At 47.3% G+C, this 20,802-nt stretch overlaps 1 protein-coding gene across 1 annotated transcript in view; it reads right to left on the bottom strand.

Annotated features, from left to right (window-relative positions):
- Positions 1–1,971: 1,971 nt before the first annotated feature.
- Positions 1,972–20,802, bottom strand: part of LOC147678517 (extracellular calcium-sensing receptor-like) — a 68,229-nt gene continuing 49,398 nt past the window's right edge. Inside the window, exon 6 of the mRNA XM_086945663.1 lies at positions 1,972–2,900. Within this exon, the coding sequence (XP_086801789.1) occupies positions 1,972–2,900 (929 nt within the window). The remainder of the gene's footprint in view (positions 2,901–20,802) is intronic.

Raw genomic sequence — 20,802 nt, 5'->3', positions numbered from 1 at the left:
AGGGAGTTGGTAGAGCTGCGGTGCCCCTGGGTCACTCCCCCTGTCCCCATAAACTCTTGTTGCTGAGATTGCTGTGGGTGTCACACGTGGAACCAGGGCACCCAGAGCAACGTAATGTATGTCCTAGTGGATGGGGTTTCCTGGGCCATGTATTGGCTCAAGTAGGGGGCCCCATGCCCCCTCCTGATAAAAAGCAAATCCACCCTTGGGGATGGGGTTCCCACGGCCCTAAATTGGCTCAGGGAGGGTGGCCCAGCACCCCCTTCCCATTAAACTGAAAGCGGCCCTAAGGGATGAAGTCCCTATGGTCTTGAAATAGATTGGTGTGGGGACTAAATACCCCCTCCCTAAACCAAATGCTTGTGCAGACCCCCGGGATCCTTGGGCACCCCTGGGAGCTAATATTTAAAAAGTGTGTGAGTCTGCCCTTTTTGCTTCTGAAATATATGGACCAAAAAAACACCCCTCCTTGAAAGTGTCGGAGTGAGCCTTTAAGAGGAGTTTGTAAAAAGACAGAGGCCCCAAAAAGTAATTTCCCTATGCGGTTTCCACAGGGAAATGTGGATACTGCTACACTAGAACTACTCCAAACAGATTAGTCATTCAGTCATTGAAACTTGATATTCATGCAGGCTATCAAGGTTTCACACATCATGATAAAGTTAAAGTTGCCATCCGTGTGTTAATTTCACAACAGATATCCAAACCCACCTAGACACCATTAAACAGAGGAACATTCCGAAATGCCTATTATTGGACATTGCTAGCCGACATGAATAACAAGTTTCAATGAATGAATGATTACTTTGTTTGGATGAAAGGTTGATGGAATAGATAGCCAAGTAATAGTTGCAACACATTGTAAGTTCTGTCATTAACTGAATGTACTTGTTCTTGAGTACATGGGAGCAGAATCTGTTTTGCTTTTATAAATCAATTAAGAATCATTCGTTCTTACCGAGTTGTATCAATACCAATAAAGTAAGTCATCATTTCATCATTCGAGATTGATAGAGAGCAGGGCTGGGTAAAGAGCACTGTTTTTTCTCTTAAGTAGGTGGTCTCTTTAACTTTGTGCCCAAACCATAAATGTTACATTTCAAATTATCTTATGTTTTTTGCCAAATACAGTATACCTTTTATATTCTACCTCTTCATGAAAACTTTAACTGGCCTTTACTAACATTTAGAAATATTAATCATGACACAAATGTAAACTCAAAATGAGCTCAATGTTCACAGTCAATTGTTTCTTTTTACATTACATATCACATTTAGAGATTAAGGGGGTCATTAGGATGGCGGGCGGACTTTGCCCGCCCGCCATTCTTGTGGTAATAGGGACCGCCATAAGGGCGGGGGTCCCGTGGGGAGTATTAGGATGTGCCTGCCACAGTGGCGGGCACATCCTGTATTTTTAGCATTGTGGCGGGCGGTGCTCTCTTCACCGCCCGTCACAATGCTAAAAATGCATTTCAGCATTTGCATTTACAAAGCAGCAGGCACCGCGCGGTGCCTGCCGCTTTGTAAATGCAAATGAAGGGGGGTACCATAGGTACCCCCAGTGTGCACCCCTCACCTCTCATTCACTCTGGGGGCCCGCAGGGGGCCCCCAGAGTGAAGACCGCATGCCTTTCCGTGGCAGCATCGCCGCTGCGGAAAGGCACCTGAATACATACATCATAGTATGGCTGGCAGTGTCTGATAGACACCGCCACAATATTATTCCTTTTCCGCCCCGGCCGCAAGGCGACCGGGGCGGAAAAGCGGCGGACGGTCTCTCCGTCCGCCGAGGTCCCCCCCGCCATACTTATATGGCGGGGGAAAACTAGTGTGAATGTCGGGCGGATTGCCTCTGCCAGGCCGGCGGTGGCTACCGCCAGCCTGGCGGAGGCAATCCGCCCGACATCGTAATGACCCCCCAAGTGGTCAAAATGTTCTGATAATAGATGCTTGACAAACCTTTATTGCCTAAATAACTTTATCTTTGTTGATATTAGCCACTTCCCTTCCCAATAGACCTTTTTTAGAGTTCATCTCAGGTCGAAACAAAATAATGTAACATTTTGGAAAGAAAATACAAGTTATCAAAGAAGAACTGGACGATATGATTGCAAAAATCTCCATGGCCACCATGTATTTTCCCTTGGTGCTTAGATAGGCTGGAATAAATGAAACCCAGACGCTAAGAAATGCGAGCATGCTAAATGTGATGAATTTGGCTTCGTTGAAGCTGTCGGGCAGTTTCCTGGCTAGGAAAGCTACTATAAAACTGATAGTGGCCAGAAGACCAAGATATGCCAACATGCACCAAAAAGCAATACTAGACCCCTCGTTACATTGAACTATTATCTTTCCAGTCTGTGTGTGGATGTCCTGTTCTGGGAATGGGGGAGAGCAAAGCAGCCAAATGACACACAGGACTACCTGAAGTATTGTGCAGACACTGATGACAACATAAGACAAGTGAGGACCCGCCCATCTCCTTAAGTTACTGTTGGGTTTGGTGGCATTGAAGGCAATGACCACCATGATTGTTTTAGCTAAGATGCAAGACACACAAAGAGAAAAGATAATCCCGAAGGCCATCTGGCGAATGAGGCATTTTTCTGGGGTGGGATAACCAATGAACATCAATGAGCAGAGAAAGCACAGGGTCAGTGACAGAAGCAGGAAGTAGCTGAGGTTAAAGTTGCTTGCTTTGACAACTGGAGTTTTTCTATAATGTATGTAGATTCCCAGAATTGTAACTGGCATCAGTGATCCAAGATTGCTGACAGCTGTCAGTGTGGTGCCCAGAGGTTCTCCGTATGACAGAAACTCTACAGTCTTTGGGATGCATCTGTCTTGTTTAGCGTTTGGCCACTCATTCCAGGGGCACTTGGAACATTCAGCAGAGTCTAAAAAGCAAACCAAAAAAAAAGTTATTTGATGACCTATCTTTGCAGACTCACATCTCCACTGCTACCTCACTCACTGCAGTGGTTGAACTTAGGTTTCAAAAAATTGCCTGGCAAGCTGTAGAAATAATACACATTGGCTCACGCAAAACATGTATTTCAGAGTAATCCCTCTCAAAATAGACTCAATATCTCAGCAATTCCAACAAGGATTAAATGACAGATTAAAGATTATCTCCCAGTTTAAAATCTTCATTGATTGAATAGAAATAAAAAATTGTTCCTGGGCACCCTACATAGCCTTTGTCATTATACCCTTTGCCATTTATATAGAGTATTGCTGATTTTAGTTTTGCACCAAAGGGCTGTTACTTCACCGACAGAGTGATACGGATGAAAGTTTATATGATGAAAAGGGTGTTGGTCAGTGTGGCCTGTACATAGCGCGGAACGTAATATTTGAATGGCAAGTGGAGAGTAATGTAAAGATGAACACTCCTTAATTGATTTGTAGGTAGTTTAATAACACCCAACAGGGAGGCAAGTCGTTCTGTCCATGGACCAAGTTACAACTGACCAACTCTCCACACATCACATTCCAACCCATGACCTAGTTACATTCTCAACAAGGAATGTACACAATTAAAGGTGAAGATACAACACTTCTCCCTTATTATAATAACAAAACAAATGAGGAATAATAAACAAGAAGAAGAAGCAAAAGGAATAAAGTAAAAAGGTACAGGAAAAAATAAAGAGAACTAAGGAAAGAAAAAGAAAACAGTCAGAAATACAAAGGTCAAAAAGAACACAGAAATAATTCATTCAGAACAGTAATCTCGAAGATACAAAGGAGCTCTTCTAGCTCTTGTGCTAGTGCTGCGAAAAGGAACATCCTGAGGTAAGTGATTAGAACATTTTTGGCTCACAAAACCGTCAGAACCAGGAACATTCTGAGGTAAGTGACTAGAACATTTTTGACTCACAAAACCGTCAGAATCGAAATTTGCCTAGCATTTGTAACGGTAAGTTTCAATTCTATTAAGGACACGGAGGCGAGGATTATGCTTTTCTTTCTTCGCATTTATTACAAATTAGAAAACACAGCAGCCTTAGAAAAGCTCATAATGCAGAGAAATGCTTCAAAACCAATAATAAAGCATTTTTTTGTTATATAACTCAAGGAAAACAATGTCTCTGGGACTACAACTCCCATTACAACGATATAACAGTCCGAAACAGAAGTCCTTCCTCTATGTCCACAATCCATAGATAGGCAGTCCTTTCTCCCTGTTCCTCCTCTTTCTTCGCGTAAGTTACGCCATCAGTTCATTGGTCTGGCTTGGAACCATCATTTCCTAACAGAAGAAACAGAACTGCGTCAGCGTCGTAACGGACAATTCAGGATTTCACAAGTGAGTCAACTATGCAAAGTTTCAGATTTAACCATGATGGAAAATTTCAAAACCTGATTACTTACTGCCGTACGGGGGGGTGTCGCTTGACGATATACTGGGTGGGATAATCCTCGCCTCCGTGTCCTTAATAGAATTGAAACTTACCGTTACAAATGCTAGGCAAATTTCGATTCTATGGCAGGACCGGAGGCTCAGATTATGCTAGTTCAAAGCTTACTTACCACCAAGCTTGCAATATCCACCACCGGCTTAAAGTAAAACCTCTTAAAGGTGGAATCGGAGGACCAGTCCGCGGCCCGCATCAAATCCTCTAAACGAGCCCCTGCAGAGAAAGCCTTAGAGGCCATGGCCCCTCTGGCAGAGTGAGCTCCGAAACGTTTAGTATCAATACCTGCCTCTTGCATGACCCAACGCACCCACCTGGCTATGGTGGGGGAAGAGACCGCATGGTGTGGTTTACGCAAGGCAATTAACAATTGTCTCTCGCCCGGAGGGCGAATGTCCCAAGTCATATCTTCATAAGCTTTCAGACACTGAACAACACATAGCTTCGGGACATCCATGAAAGCCGGGTACGAAATCGTTCTAGAAGCCGACTTTGTGCGGCGACCAATTGTGAATGTGACACCATCTGGTGAGAACACTCGTGCTGAGACATCTAGAGCACGCACATCTGACACTCTCCGGCAGGACACCAAGCACAGCAACATAGCCAGTTTCGCCGAGAGTTCCTTGACCGATAGGTACCTGTTAGGTTGCCAGGACAAAAAAAGATTCAAAACCAAATTGACGTCCCAAAGGACTGAGTACCGGGGCTCTGGTGGCAACGCTAGTCGGACGCCCCGCAAAAGTCGGCATACGAAAGGGTGTACTCCGATCGGAGCACCGTCAACTGGGTGATGCGCCGCCGATATAGCGGAACGCACAGCATTAATTGTGCGGTAGGCAAAACCACCCACGGCTAATTCCGTCAAATAATTCAGCACGGGTACGAGTCCTGCGACCAAGGGATCCAAACTCCGTCGAAGACACCAACGCACCCACTTAGACCAAGCGGATTTGTAGCGCTTCGACGTACTGGCAGCCCAGGCCTTGGATAACAGACCTTCAGCTGCTCTCGAAAGGCCCGGGAGCGACCAACGTCTCCTGAAAGCCTCCATGCCATGAGGCGGAGAGAGCCGTGAACGATGAGAGGATGAGGATCCCGATCCGGGTTGAGAAGCAGGTGAGGAGACCGGGGGAGTAGGATTGGAGAATCCCAGGAAAGTTCCAGAAGAACTGGAAACCAGACTTGGTACCTCCAGAGCGGCGTCACCAACACCAGCTCCACTTCCTGCCGGCGAACCTGCGCCGCCGTCCGCATCACCATCGAAAAAGGTGGAAACGCAAAGGGCTTCTCCTTGCTCCAGTCCTGGAGAAACGCATCCGTGGCCTCTGCCAGCGGATCCGGCCTCCAACTGAAGAATCTCGGGAGTTGGTGATCCAAGCGGGACGCAAACAGGTCCAGTGAAAAAGGACCCCACAGCCCGTTGAGCCTGCGAAAGACCTGGACATCCAACATCCACAGACTGGAATCTCGAAGGTACCTGGAGTGCCAGTCTGCCACCTGGTTGGCCTGACCCGGCAGGTACTCCGCCGTCACCGATACGTGATGATCTAGGCAGTAATCCCAGAACTGCTTTGCCAAATTCGCCAGTGTACGGGACCTCGCGCCCCCCAGGTGGTTCACATACCGTACTGCCGAAACATTGTCCATTTTCAATAGTACGCACGACTTCACCGAGTCCCTGGTCCAGCAGCGTACCGCAAAGGAACCCGCCAGAAGCTCCAGACAGTTGATATGCAACTTCTGTTCCTCCAAGGACCAAGTGCCGCCTGTTGAGTAATCCCCACAGCGCGCTCCCCAACCGACTCTGCTGGCATCGGATTCGATGACGAGGTCCGGGGAAGAACCGAAAATTGCCCGACCATTCCAGGCTTCCATGTGGGTAAGCCACCACAACATTTCCTCCTTGACCTCCTCCGATAGGGGAACCATCTGGTCGTAGGACACGCCTCTGCGCAGATGATAAGCTTTGAGGCGCTGGAGGGCCCTGTAGTGCAGAGGGCCCGGAAAGATGGCCTGAATCGAGGACGACAGCAGGCCCACCACTCTGGCAACTTGACGCAACGACGTGTGAGACTTCGCAATTGTCTGTCGCAAGACGTGCTTGATCTTGGACATCTTCCGGGGCGGAAGACTCAGGGAAGCATTGACGGAGTCTATGACAAACCCCAAAAACTCTACTCTCTGAGAGGGTACTAGAACCGACTTGTCTCCATTGATGACGAAACCGAGCTCTTGGAGTAGGTCGACCGTCCGGTCCAGCTGAGAAAGCAAGCTGTGTGGACATTGCGCCATCAGTAAAATGTCGTCTAGATAGACAATTAGACGAATTCCCTGCGCTCGCAAGAACTCCACCACGGGATGTAACACTTTGGTGAAACACCACGGGGCCGAGGATAGACCGAACGGAAGAGCCGTGAATTCGAACACCTGTTCCCGCCAAAGGAACTGGAGGAAGCGACGATGAGGAGGGTAGATTGGAACCACAAGATAAGCATCCTTGAGATCCAACCGTACAAACCAATCCCGTGGAAGGAGGATATCTCGAAGGAGATGAATTCCCTCCATTTTGAAATGATGATAGACCAACCACCCATTGAATTCTTTGAGGTTGATCACCGGACGACGACCTCCACCGGGTTTGTCCACTAGGAAAAGATTGCTGAGGAAGCCTGCCGGGTGTCGAGTTGATTGACGAATGGCCCTTTTGCGGAGAAGCTCCGCGACCTCTTCGTCTATCAACTGGGCATCGGTCGCTGAAAAGGTTATAGGGCGCGGGGCGCACACCTGGAAAGGTTGATCGTAGAATTCGATATGAAAACCGCGGATAGTTTGCAATACCCAAGCATCCGCCGTAAGGTCTACCCACGCCCTCCGAAAGGCCGCTAGTCGGCCGCCAATCTGAACCTGCTCTGCGGGGATAACACTCACCGTGTGTGTTGGAAGCGTTGGAGTTCTTTCTGAAGCCTCGACCTCCGAAACGTTGCCCTCTTGTAGGGTAGAAAGAGTTGAAGTTGGCTGAGGTGTTGTACTGTCCTCGCCCGGAGCCTTGCCCTCTGTTGCCGGCATTTTGCCCGCCACGGCCGGTCCCGCGGCCCCTACCGCGACCGGCCCCCTGGGAGAAACGCTGATGAAATACGCGTTTAATACTGGACTGAGCTCTGTCCAGGGACGTAAAGGTAGCCACGAACTTCCCTAACTCTTTAATGAACGGTTCTCCGAAGAGCCCACCTTGGGCAACCGCTCCTGCCTCTGAAGAGGCTAAGTCTCCTAACTTAGGGTCCAGCTTAATTAGGAAAGACCTCCGCCGTTCGGTGGAGAGGGCGCAGTTGGCGTTGCCCAAGAAAACAATCACCCTCTGCGCCCAATTCGACAAAACGTCGGGGTCAATGGCGGAACCAGTAGCTTTAGCCGCCTCTGCCATGTCTAGGATCTTAGTAATGGGTCCTACTGCGTCGAGCATTTTGTCCTGACACGATCGCCAGGATCTGTCAATGCCCTTACGTGGGTCCTTCATAAACTTTGATAGAAACGTTGCCATCTTTGCATCTAAATCCGGAGTCATGGCAACTTTTCCCTCTAAGGTGGGCCTAGGGCATTCCCCACGGAGGCATCCCCTGGCCTCCTGCTCCAGAGGCTTACGCAACCGACTAGCCACGAACTTTGCCACCTTGTCACCCGGGGCCCAGGCTGCGGAGCGCGGATGCATTATTTCATCCGGATCCAGCATACCTGAGCTGTCCAGCGGTAACTCAGTGGCCGAGCTCGAAGGTCGCCAGGAACGCACCGATTCCTCTTCACCGTCCGAATTCGGGGAGTCCCCTGGGGACGAAGGGGCAGTCTCAGTAGCTACCACCGAGGCGGGGGCCGCAGGCTGGACAGGCGGGGACTCTGTCGCCTTAGCTAAAAAAGCGTCACGCAGACGCTCAAAGGCACCCTTGTCCACCCCCTGAGCACCCTCCGACAACCCCCCCTTGCAGGGCTTCTTAGGAGCAGAGGGGCCCTCCCCTGATGGACCTGGGAGGTTATAAGGGATTCCTGACTGCGCCTGAGCTAGTTTGGCGCATTCCTCAACTATGCGCGCTGAAAGACGCTCCTCCATAGGGGTTACCACTTCCGTGACACAGCGGTAGATAGAGCTGTCTACAGCTTGGTAAAACTCCTCATCTTGTAAATATGATTGGGAGTCACCCTCATAATAATCGTCCTCCATGCTGCCCAAAGGTAGCTTAAGGGATTGACACTCTACCCAATAGGCTGGGTATTATTTAGAATTAGGGCAGACCGGAGGACTGCAACAGTTTTGGTTGCCAGAGACTGGCAAAATTAGGGTGCACTCACAACCCCCAGCGCGCAGACCCACCCCAGGGGGACCAGGTCAGCTGCCTCACCGCGCGCTGCCACACCAATGTAACACGAGTGCCAAAACCTGCCAAGTCGGCGTCAACGCGGTATAATACCGCAGTACAGACCCCCACCGGGGCGTTCACGTATGGGGCAAGAAGGTACAGACCCGGTATACGGGCGTTTTGTGAGGCAGAGTAGAGGGCTCGGCTCCGCGGCGGTTGGTCTCCTCAGCGCGGCTCCCCTGTGAGGAGAACTCGCGCTGGAGACCAACGAGACGCGGCCGCGCCCCCTAGCGGTTGGCTGCGCACCGCAACACACAAACCGGGAACAGTCGCGAAGGAAGCGAAACGGCGCTTCCGCGACTTAAATGGGGCTCTGAAACGGAAAAGAACAACAGAGACCCATAGCCCCAATAAAAACTAGCATCACAGTGCATAAATACAGTACGAAATTCCCTTAACAACAACAACTGTGAGAGGGAAAGCAAAAACACTTAACTGGCTGCGGAAGCAGCGAAGAAAGAGGAGGAACAGGGAGAAAGGACTGCCTATCTATGGATTGTGGACATAGAGGAAGGACTTCTGTTTCGGACTGTTATATCGTTGTAATGGGAGTTGTAGTCCCAGAGACATTGTTTTCCTTGAGTTATATAACAAAAAAATGCTTTATTATTGGTTTTGAAGCATTTCTCTGCATTATGAGCTTTTCTAAGGCTGCTGTGTTTTCTAATTTGTAATAAATGCGAAGAAAGAAAAGCATAATCTGAGCCTCCGGTCCTGCCATAGAATCAGGTTTCACAACACCATCCCCCTCCGCACACCTTGATAAACGAGACATACTCCAAACATCTCCCCCAGCAAGCATAACCACATTCTTCATGACCTTCACAATGCGCCTAGGCCCAAAATACTTTGACTCACCCTTAGGTGACCAAGCTGCCTTTTTAATGAAAACAAAATCACCCACTTTCCAAGAAGCACTCTTCGCCCCTCTTAAGACATCAAACCTTCGCTTGTACTTTTCCTGATAGTTTCCCAACCTCCAATCTTTGACCACACAACCCCTATCCTTCACCGAAAGCCACAAAGGATTAAGCTTAGAACCAGCAACCCTACCTTTCAGTTTCTTAAAAGGTGACAAACCAGTCACGCTATTAGGAGTGTTTCTGTGCGCCCACAGTTTTTCCCTGAGAATAGGTTTTACTGGAAGTCTTCTTTCCAAAGCAGTCTGGGCACAAGCTCTAATTAACCTATTCATGCTCTCCACCAAACCATTGGCCAGCGGGGAGTAGAGAGCAGTCCTATGGTGGGTGATGGATAAATCTCTCAAAAAGTCAGACATTTCCTGAGAGGTGAATTGAACACCGTTATCAGAGACCAAAACGTCAGGCACCCCTTCACAAGTAAAAGCATCCTTAAAAAATTCAATGACATTCACTACTCAACGCGGAACCCATGCAAGAAGCAGACAACCACTTCAATGTATAGTCTACCAGAACAACAACAAACCTCTCAGAAGGAGCAAGGTTCTCAAAAGGTCCAATAATGTCCACAGCGACTTTAGACCAAGGACGCTCAGGTATAGCAACAGGGGAAAGAGGGGCAGTGCTCACTTTCCTAGACTTATCATTACCTGCACAAATACTGCAGTCCCTCACAACAATCTCAACCTCACGGTCTAATTCAGGCCACCAATAGGATTCCCTGACTCTCGCCTTAGTGAGACTACGAGCAAGGTGTCCCTCATGTGCCAAATTTATTATCTTCTCCCTCATCCCAAAAGGGGGAATCAACCTGTCGTCTCTGAACAATTCACCTTGAACAATGTTCAACTCATCTCTCACATTCCAATAACCCTTAGCAGGATCAGGAACTTCTTTCAGAACAGGCCAACCACTGACCGTGGATTCCAAAACAAAATCCCTGGCCGGATAATTAGAAAAGCTATCCCTCCATTCTGCTTCATTCAATGCTGATTCCCTCACCCATGAAACAACAGAAGGCTCAGAATCACACACTACCAACTTATCAAGGGGTGATCTAGAAAGAAAATCAGCAGGAATATTTTTAAGTCCAGGTAAGTATTCCACACAGAAATTGTATTCCATGAGTTCTTCGACCCATCTCTTAACCCTTGGAGTTGTACATTCTAAGTTTCTACAAGAAAACAACTGCACCAGAGGTTTGTGATCGGACCTGACAACAATAGGTAAACCCCACAAATAAAATCTGAAATGCTTGATGGCCCAAAAACAAGCTAGAGCTTCACACTCTATAACCGAATAGCGCTCCTCAGCACCATTCAGAGAACGTGAGGCGAATCCAATGACCCTCTCCGAACCATTCACCAAGTGAGATAAAACAGCTCCCAAACCACGTATACTCGCATCAGTAGACAAAATTGTTTTCTTGTGCACATCAAAATGCCCCAAAGTTGGCATTTTAGCGATCTCAGACTTAACAGTTTCAAAGGCTCCTGAACATTCCTTGTTCCAATTGAAAACCGCACCTTTTTTCAAAAGAAGTCTAATAGGCTGCATCACACTAGCAAAATTTGGAATAAATTTTGAATAATACTCTGATAACCCATTGAAAGATTTCACTTGATCCTTGTTAGAAGGGGGTTGAGCTTGAAGAATAGCCTCCGCCAGATCAGTCTTGGGACTGATACCCTCCCCAGATATATTGTGCCCCAAATAAGACACAGATTTGGCTCTGAATTTGCATTTCTCACGTTTCAAAGTCAAACCAGATTCCTTGAGTCTAGATAAAACTCCAAATAAGATGTCATCATGCCTGCCAACATCATTCCCGTACACCAGAATGTCGTCCTGAAAGAACAAAACTGAATCAATTCCAGATAAAACATTCTTCATGATCCTCTGAAAACAAGCAGCTGCACTAGCTAGCCCAAAAAGCATCCTGATAAATCTGTGAGCACCAATAGGAGTTACAAAAGATGTTAAATGCCTTGATTCCTCATGCAACAAAACTTGGTGGTACGCTGCTATATTAGGCAAGGGCTGCCTGTCAACCCAGATTGAACCATTTAGACTCCTGAGGTCCACACACATCCTAATTTTGGTACCCTTGTCCTTAGGTGCCAAAACAATTGGCGCAAGCCATTCTGAAGATTCTATTTCCTCGACCACTCCCAGCTTCAACAGCCTATCAATTTCATCTTGAAGTGGTTTCAACATAAGATTTGGCACTTTCCGAACTTTATGTACTACAGGTTTTGCATTCCCTTTCAAAATAATCTTATGCTTGAAACCTTTCAAAAGACCCAAATCACCGCTAAAGACCTCAGGAAATTTTTCAAAAATGTCTAAAAAATCACCCAGATGAGAGACCAACATAACCTGTTCAGGAGCATTGGGATTCAAAGTAATTCCAAGTTTCTTTAATAACGCCATCCAAGAAGATTATCCCCCCTTTTCACAACATACACTTTTCCAACAGTTTCTCTACCCTTAAAAGTAATGGTCTCGATGGAGTACCCAATCAAATCAATCTTTTGCTTTGCATACCCGACAGGATTAATGTCAGGAGCCAAAAGCTTGGTCTTGTCTCCCTCAAAATTTGAAAACCAAAATTTATCACTAATAAGAGTGAAAAGTGAACCGGAATCAGCCAGTACAGGGACAACCTTGTTGGCAATTTGGATGTCACAAGAGGGCATAATTACAACATCATCATCAACTTGATTCATACCATTAACAACATCATCCTGCAAATTAGTGATGCAATGAATGGAATCATGAGAGTACTCTTCTTCGTCGTCTACAAAATTAACTTTGCTGTTTTTACACATCCTTGCATAATGGCCTTTTTCTACCACAGTTCCTGCAAACGGTACTTTTGGCAAAACAGTTTGGATAGTTTGGTCCATGTTTCTCACTTCCACATCTGGGACATCTAAATTTATTTTCCTTGTTAAAACTGTAGTTTTGTTTAGGTCTTTCAATTTTTAAAGTGGTCTTCTCTTGCTTCGAAGGAATTTTATTTACAGCAGCAACACTTATTTCCGGTTGAAAGATTGAACGATTTTCATTACCTATACTGGAAACAGGATCAGTTTGAGTAGGGCCCTTCCTTATCTCCTTAACCTAAGTAGAGGTATGCTCAACACTCTCAGCAATAAGTATGGCCTCTTTCAAATTTGGATTTTTCGACAAAAGTTTTTCCTGAATCTTCTGATCATTAGTGCAACGAACGAGTTGATCACAAATAAGAGAGTCAGTCAACAGTTCAAATTCGCAAGTTTGCGCAAGAGATTTAAGTGCAGCCACATAATTTCCAACTCTTTCATTCTTACCCTGTGTACGCATAAAAAACTTATGTCTCTCCATGACGACATTAATTCGTGCACCAAAATGATTCTTTAAAAGAAGTACACTCATTTCGTACACATCAGAAGGTTCACCGGCACCCCTACCAATAGGTATAGGATCCAAACTATCGTAGATGTTCTTTCCTTCAATACCTAAATTGTTCAACAAAACAGCCTGTTTCCTGACCGCAGAAAACTTCTCACCACCAATAGCAAGCAAATAAGAGTCAAAAATTGGCTTCCTTTTTTTCTATGGTAAAATTGGTTCACCTTGCTCACTCATAAATTGAGGAGATTGATTCATTCCACTCGCAGAAGATGACATCCTGAAAAGGAAAAGTTAACTAAACAAGCTAACACAAGTCAAGTCAAGTCAAGTCAAATAATTTATATAGCGCGCTACATACCCGGAGGGTCTCAAGGCGCTTGAAGAGGGGTGGGGAATTATTTGTCGAATATACAAGTTTTAAGTTGCTTTCTGAATGCTAGGTGGTTCTGAGTGAGGCGAAGGTGAGTGGGAAGTGAATTCCAGGTTTTAGCAGCCAGGTAGGAGAAGGATCTTCCTCCCATGGTTTTTTTGTTGATGCGAGGTACAGTGGCAAGGGCTTGGTTGGAGGAGCGTAGCTGGCGGGGGGGGGGGGTGTAGAAGGAAAGTCGAGTGTTGAGGCATTCGGGTCCAAGTTCGTAAAGTGCTTTGTGTGCGTGGGTTAGGAGGCGGAATGTTATCCTCTTATTGACGGGGAGCCAGTGGAGGTTTTTCAGGTGGCTAGAAATGTGGTCTTTACGCGGGATGTCTAGTATGAGTCTGGCTGATGCGTTCTGGACGCGTTGGAGTTTTTTCTGAAGTTTTGCGGTGGTACCGGCGTATAGGGTGTTACCGTAGTCCAGGCGGCTCGTGACCAGTGCGTGGGTGACCGTTTTTCTAGTTTCGGTGGGGATCCAGCGAAATGTTTTTTTGAGCATGCGAAGAATGTTGAAGCAGGAGGACGAAACGGCGTTGACTTGTCTGTTCATCGAGAGTGAGGAGTCCAGGATGACGCCGAGGTTCCATGCGTGGTCCGTCGGGATGGGTGCTTTTCCAAGGGCCTCAGGCCACCAAGAGACATCCCAGGCGGAGGGGGAGGTACCTAAGATAAGGACTTCTGTTTTGTCTGAGTTTAGTTTCAGACGGGTATGCTTCAGCCACTCGGCTACTTCTTTCATTCCTTCATGTAGGTTGGTTTTGGCGGTGTTCGGGTCTTTGGTAAGTGAGAGGATCAGTTGAGTGTCATCAGCGTAGGAGATGATGTTGAGGTTGTGTTGGCGTGCGATGGTCGCGAGGGGGCTCATGTATACGTTGAAGAGGGTGGGGCTGAGTGAAGATCCTTGTGGCACACCGCAAATGACTTCAGTGGCCTCTGACTTGAATGGTGGAAGGCGGACTCTCTGAGTTCTTCCGGTAAAGAACGAGGCGATCCATTCCAGTGCTTTTCCTTGGATTCCGATGTTTCTGAGGCGTTGTAGGAGGGTGCTATGACAGACTGTGTCGAAGGCTGCGGAGAGGTCAAGGAGGATGAGGGCGACTGTGTCTCCATTGTCCAGTAGAGTTCGAATTTCATCTGTTGCTGCGATGAGTGCGGTCTCAGTGCTGTGTTTTGCTCGGAAGCTGGACTGTGAGGAGTCAAGGGATTTGTTGGTTTCGAGGAAGGCGGCGAGCTGGTTGTTGACAGCTTTCTCGATGACTTTGACCGGGAATGGTAGGAGCGAGATGGGGCGGTAGTTTTTGAGTTCGGTGGGGTCAGCTGTGGGTTTTTTCAGAAGGGCGCTGAGTTCGGCGTGTTTCCAGCTTTCCGGGAAGGTGGCGGAGTTGAGGGAGCAGTTGATGACGTCCCGGAGGTGTGGTGCAATGATGGAGTCTGCTTTGTTGAAGATATGGTGAGGGCATGGGTCTGTGGGGGAACCAGAGTGAATGGAGTTCATCAGGCGGATGGTGTCCTCGGTGGAGATAGGGTTCCAGTCGTTGAGGATGTTCAAGGGGGGAGAGGGTACGGCAGAAGGTTGGGAGGGTTGGTCTCCGGGTTGGTTGTCGAAGCTGTTGTGAATGTCTGCGATTTTGTCGTGGAAGAACGAGGCTAGGGAGTCGCAAAGGGTTTGAGAGGGGTTGATGTCGTTGGAGTTGGCTGAGGGGTTGGTAAATTCTTTGACGATGTTGAATAATTCCTTGCTGTTGTGGGCATTGTTGTCTAGTCGGTCTTTAAGTGCAGCTTTCTTGGCAGTCCGGATCAGTTGGTGGTGTGTGCGTGTGGCGTTTTTGAAGGCGTCCTTGGTGCTGGTGTTTGGGTCTTTTTTCCAGGCCTTCTCGAGGGAGCGACAGAGTTTCTTGGATTTCTTAAGATCATCGTTGAACCAGGGAGCGTTTTTGCTGCCTAGTTTGTTTTGACGTTTTTTCAAAGGTGCTAGGTTGTCGGCGCTGTTGGTTAGCCATTGGGTGAAGTTAATGGCTGCTTGGTTGGGGTTCAAAGAGTGGGCAGGGGGGTTTTGAATGAGCGATGAGGAGATCTGGTCGATGGTTATTTTGTTCCAGTTTCTTCGCAGAGTAGGTTGAGCATGGTTGTGGGTTGTGGTCTTTTTGTAGACAAAGTGAACGCAGCTGTGGTCCGTCCAGTGGAGAACTGTGGTGTGACTGAAGGAGATATGTTTGCTGGAGGTGAAGATGGGGTCGAGTGTGTGACCTGCGTAGTGAGTGGGGGTGTTAAGAAGTTGTCTGAGTCCAAGGTAGGCGAGATTGTCCAGTAGGGTGGTGGCGTTGCTGTCGTTGCTCTTTTCCAGATGAAAATTGAGGTCCCCCAGTAGAATGTAGTCCTCGGAGGAGAGGGCGTATGGGGTGATGAAGTCAGTGATGTCTTCACTGAATTGTGCACGGGGTCCAGGTGGCCTGTAGAGGAGGGTGCCTCTGAGTGCGGTCTTGGGGTCGATGTGGATCTGGAAGTGAAGGTGTTCGGCGCTAGCGAGGTTGACGTCTGAGCTAGTTGAGATGCGGATGGAATTCTTATGGACGATGGCGATGCCTACTCCTGTTTGCTTGGTACGGTCCTTACGGATGATCTTGTATCCTTCCGGGATGGCAATGGTGATGTCTGGGGCTGAGGAGGCGTTCATCCATGTTTCTGTTAGGAAGGCGACGTCCGGAGAGATGGTGTCTAGTAGATTCCAAAGGTCGATGGCGTGTCTGTGGACCGAGCGGGTGTTGAGCAGGATGCATTTTAGGTGGTTGGTGTCAGATCTCTGTTTGGTGATCGTGGGTGTGGAGTTGGTCTTGGTGCCGTCATACTTGCAGGAGTTGCATGCGAAGGGTCCATGGGTGTGTCCAGGAGCGGCTTGGGCGCAGTTGGGGAGACGGCCGGGATTTAGGGATAAGAGGGTGGAGGCGTCGTATGTAATGCGGGTGGGGTGGGTGGGACGGGGGCCAGGGGGTCTGGCGCTGGGCGCGGGCCTGGCGCGGATGGGCGTAGACAGGCTTACCTTTGGCGCACCTTCGGCGCGACCGCAGCGCGTGACCGTTGCGCGTTGGTTCATCAGTCTTAAGTGGAGAGAGGAGGGGGGCGGAGCGTGGGAGGGGCAGCTGGCAGGCGGTAGCGGGGAGGGTAGGCGGCCAAGGGAAGCACAATAACAAGATGGTGGTCGGGGATAGAAACCGAAACTGAGGCTGGGCAAACAATCTGCAATGCCGACTTATACAGTGAAAGCAAGAGCAGGCTATTACAATGTCTCTGTACAGTCGCGCTCAAGAACAGATCATAAAGGAGGAGCGGCGCTACGGTGTGATGCGCTATGACCGGCAGAGTGGGCTGACAATGGTAATTTAAAAGAAATGCAGCAGGCTACGATACCAAGCCCCGATAGCAGGGCAAAGCGCTTCAGGTGTTGTAGTAGCGGAGAGCAGGGAAAGCGCTTCAGAGAAGGCTCTTCAGCAGTAGGCGCTATGTTAAAAGAAATGCAGCAGGCTACGATACCAAGCGCCGATAGCAGGGCAATGCGCTTCAGGTGTTGCAATAGCGGAGAGCAGGGAAAGCGCTTCAGGGAAGGCGCTTCAGCAGTAGGCGCTATGTTCGGAATCAGGAGGCGTGGGGAGCGACCGCTTTGGCACGAGTCCAATTATCTAAAATAATAATCCAAAATAATGAAGGAAAAATAATAATCAGAAAATAAAGAAGTAAAATCTGCCTTTCTTTTTTTTAAGCATTCAGAAAGAAAAAAAAATAATTGCAAACTTCTCTGTTCTTCAGTGGGTACTTCCTTCTTTCTGGCATACACCATTAATTCCTTCAGTTCATGAAAATGGATAAATGATCATCTGCATTCCTTTCTGTTTTCATCTGGAATGAATTCCGCCTCTTTTCATCATTCTTTTGGTCAAACTGTGCTTCAAATCGTTTTAATAACTTGCCTCAATCCAAAACGATGTTTGAAAACGATGTGCGAATGAAAGTCAAATAACGGAGCGCACTTCCGCAAGATGCGTGTATACCAACGTACACATCACCGCGGAGTGCGTGTGATGACAATGAAATGCGGCTGCTCTTCAACGCGGGGGCCGCAACTGAACGTCATAGAATGCGACAAAGAAATGTGGCTGCTCTTCAACGCGGGAGCCGCAACTGAGCGTCATAGAATGCAAAAAGACGCTCATGCAGAGCTCGCGCGGAGAATTCAAAACACACAGCTTTAAGAAGGTAGGCACTTCTGCGGAATATTGTAATGAAGTAAATACTTCTAAAATGTACTTGCTGCATATGATAGCGCCACATCAGGGATCAGGTCAAATCTTCAGATAAACAATTAACTCACTAGCGCACCGTAGTGGTCCTGGAAATCCATAAAAGAAAATCATGCAGAGTTCTTCATCACCTGTTGGGCTCATCGTCGCCAGTAATGTAAAGATGAACACTCCATAATTGAGTTGTAGGTAGTTTAATAACACCCAACAGGGAGGCAAGTCGTTCTGTCCATTGACCAAGTTACAACTGACCAACTCTCCCCACATCACATTCCAACCCATGACCTAGTTACATTCTCAACAAGGAATGTACACAATTAAAGGTGAAGATACAACAGAGAGTTGTTCTAGGCACATTGCAAAGAGTATATAGCAGTTTAGAGGAGTAGGTGTCTTTGAAGGAAATGGTACAGAGAGGAGCTAGGTGAGCAGTTTTAGTGTGGAGAAGAAGGAGTGGTATGGAGGACAGTAATGCATTAATGCGTGTTTCTGAAGCAGCTGTGGTTATGCTTCTGAGTTGTAACAGGGAAGCTATGGGTTCTGCCGAGGATGTAGGGCTCTCTAAATGCCGTGGATGTGTATCCATTACATGTAAAGGAGAGCTGTACACAGGATAGATATGGTGATGAAAATGCACCAGGGGAGGGTTTTAGGCTAGGAGCAGGACAGAGAATAGCTTATTTAGCAACAAAAGAAAGCTGAAAGGATAGGGACATTTCAGATATACACCTACTTGTTAAATAGACTTTAAATTGCCTTACATTTAGGTGTCTCTGCTTTACTTTGGAAGCCCTTTTGTGGACATTCTCGGCAAATGTTCAGCATACCATACACCTTTATACTCCCTTAACTTGTCTATGAGGGCAGCCAGTCTACCTCTCAATGTCAAAAACACGTTTTAAATCAAGATCTGTATTGTTTGATAAGATTCTCTTAAGGTTCATGATGTGTTTGTTATATAATTAGACAACTCTTTCGAAACAAGTCCGACCTCAAACAAATATGGAACTTCTTAACAACCTGATGTTATAGAAAGCCAAACACAGGGGCATATTATCAAGACAGGCGATAAAATTATCGCCGTTTTAGCTGCAGAAAGCTGCCGCTAAAACGGCGATAATGGGCTTGATAATATTCTCTATGGAATTCCAATTGAAGCTCATGTTAAATGTAAAGGACATCGAACATGGGCTTCAATTGGAATTCCATAGAGAATATTATCAAGCCCATTATCGCAGTTTTAGCGGCAGCTTTCTGCTGCTAAAACGGCGATAATTTCATCACCTGTCTTGATAATATGCCCCACAATTTCTTTAGTGCGTGCACCTACTCTCCATAGGCAACTATAAATTTCATTGTGAGACCCTCGTGCTGATGGAGTGAGAATTCGCACATAACACGACTTGCTCTTTTTCATGAACCTCGTTAACTTGTAATAGTATTAAAACAATCCTGTTTGTCACTAATATTACCCTTTTTCAGTACACGCGGGTGTCCTAGAGATGCTTGCATATGTGTTCACTAACTGTAACACCGCTTGCGTACTACAGAATGGCCACTTCGCAGAAATGTAGTCTGCGCATGCGTCGGTCATACCCATGTGATGTGACGCTCTCGCAGATTTGGAGGGAGAAGTTCGCTCATGCGCATTGTAGCTGACATGGCCGCTTGTTTCTAACCATGCGACCTGCTTGCATACGCTGCTTTGCATTTCTATCTATTCCGGCATAATTATTAATCGCTATAGTTATTATGAAGTAAGGGGTGCAGAGTAGATTATCATGGTGTACAGCGTATTCTATTTTTCTGTGGTATTAATTTGTTTTCGCTTACTTTTCATGTACCACGCATCCATGGGCCTGGGTGAGGGAACAAACTCCATATTGAAACCCGTTCCGACCCTGTCACGTGATGAGGGAAAACCCACACTGCGCAGATGCAGAACCAAGCCAGCTGGCTTCTGAAGCAAGATGCGCCTGGGAACCTACCTTGGTCTTGGGAGAAGATGCTGCAATCTACCTAAAATTTGTTACATTGTTTCTGACCACTGTATGCAACCATTGTTTTTCCCTACTCCTATGCCTGGGAACACAAATATAGGGGGCGGGTATGAAAAATTAAATATTCATTGTGGGAACGTAGGATTTAGGAGGTAATAGTGACCTAATCACCTCTCCTGACCAATCGTAAGTTGGGACCCTGTCACTTGCAACATTTGTGGGTGGTCTGGAAACCCAAGAAGGGTATAACTAGCCTAGTTAGTTAGGGAAAATTGTCCGACTTGTCCGAATAGCAGACCTGTCACTGACCCCACGACTCTATAGGTGATTGATACAGAGAGCTGCGGAGCGCTCTGTCCGAATTTTCCACCAAACTCCAAGGGGTGGAAGTAGTCCTAAGTGCTGGTGAAGCACTTTGCTGGGAGATTCGAGAACCCAATTGGGTTATTGGCGGATTCCGTGCAGTGAGGGGGTAACGCAGGCGTTGCATCCGAAGCTGTAGGGGTTGGTCGTGCCCTTTGGTGAGCCCAGTCCTGACCCAAATCCTGAGGGGTATCCTGTCCTGGTTTTCCGTGAGCTGTTACCTGCTCACCTACTGGCATCCTAAATCCTTGAGGGTCCTTGTCCTCGTCCTTGCCCGAAACTGACCCGTGGCCAGGGTTAGTCCTCATTCCCGTCTTAGGTAAATATACCTGTGGGTGTCCGTCCTCTATCCTTTCCTTCCTGTTCTTAAATAAAGCCTCTATGCCCATGATATTTTCTCTCTGTTCTCTCCACTGATGTGTTTGCAAATTGTTTGTTAGCATGTTCCCTTTTTCCCCCTTTCCTGTAGGACATATTTGAAAACTGTTTTGGATTTATTAAAGTGTGGTGAACATTATTAAATGCAGTAGAACTTAGTTAGATAGAATAAGATTAGGGTTTGGATTTCTTATAGGCAATA

Source organism: Lissotriton vulgaris, chromosome 12 (assembly GCF_964263255.1).
Source record: "Lissotriton vulgaris chromosome 12, aLisVul1.2, whole genome shotgun sequence".
Lineage (NCBI taxonomy): Eukaryota > Metazoa > Chordata > Amphibia > Caudata > Salamandridae > Lissotriton > Lissotriton vulgaris.
Note: the sequence above shows the minus strand (reverse complement) of the source record. Positions and strands in the feature narration are given on the sequence as shown.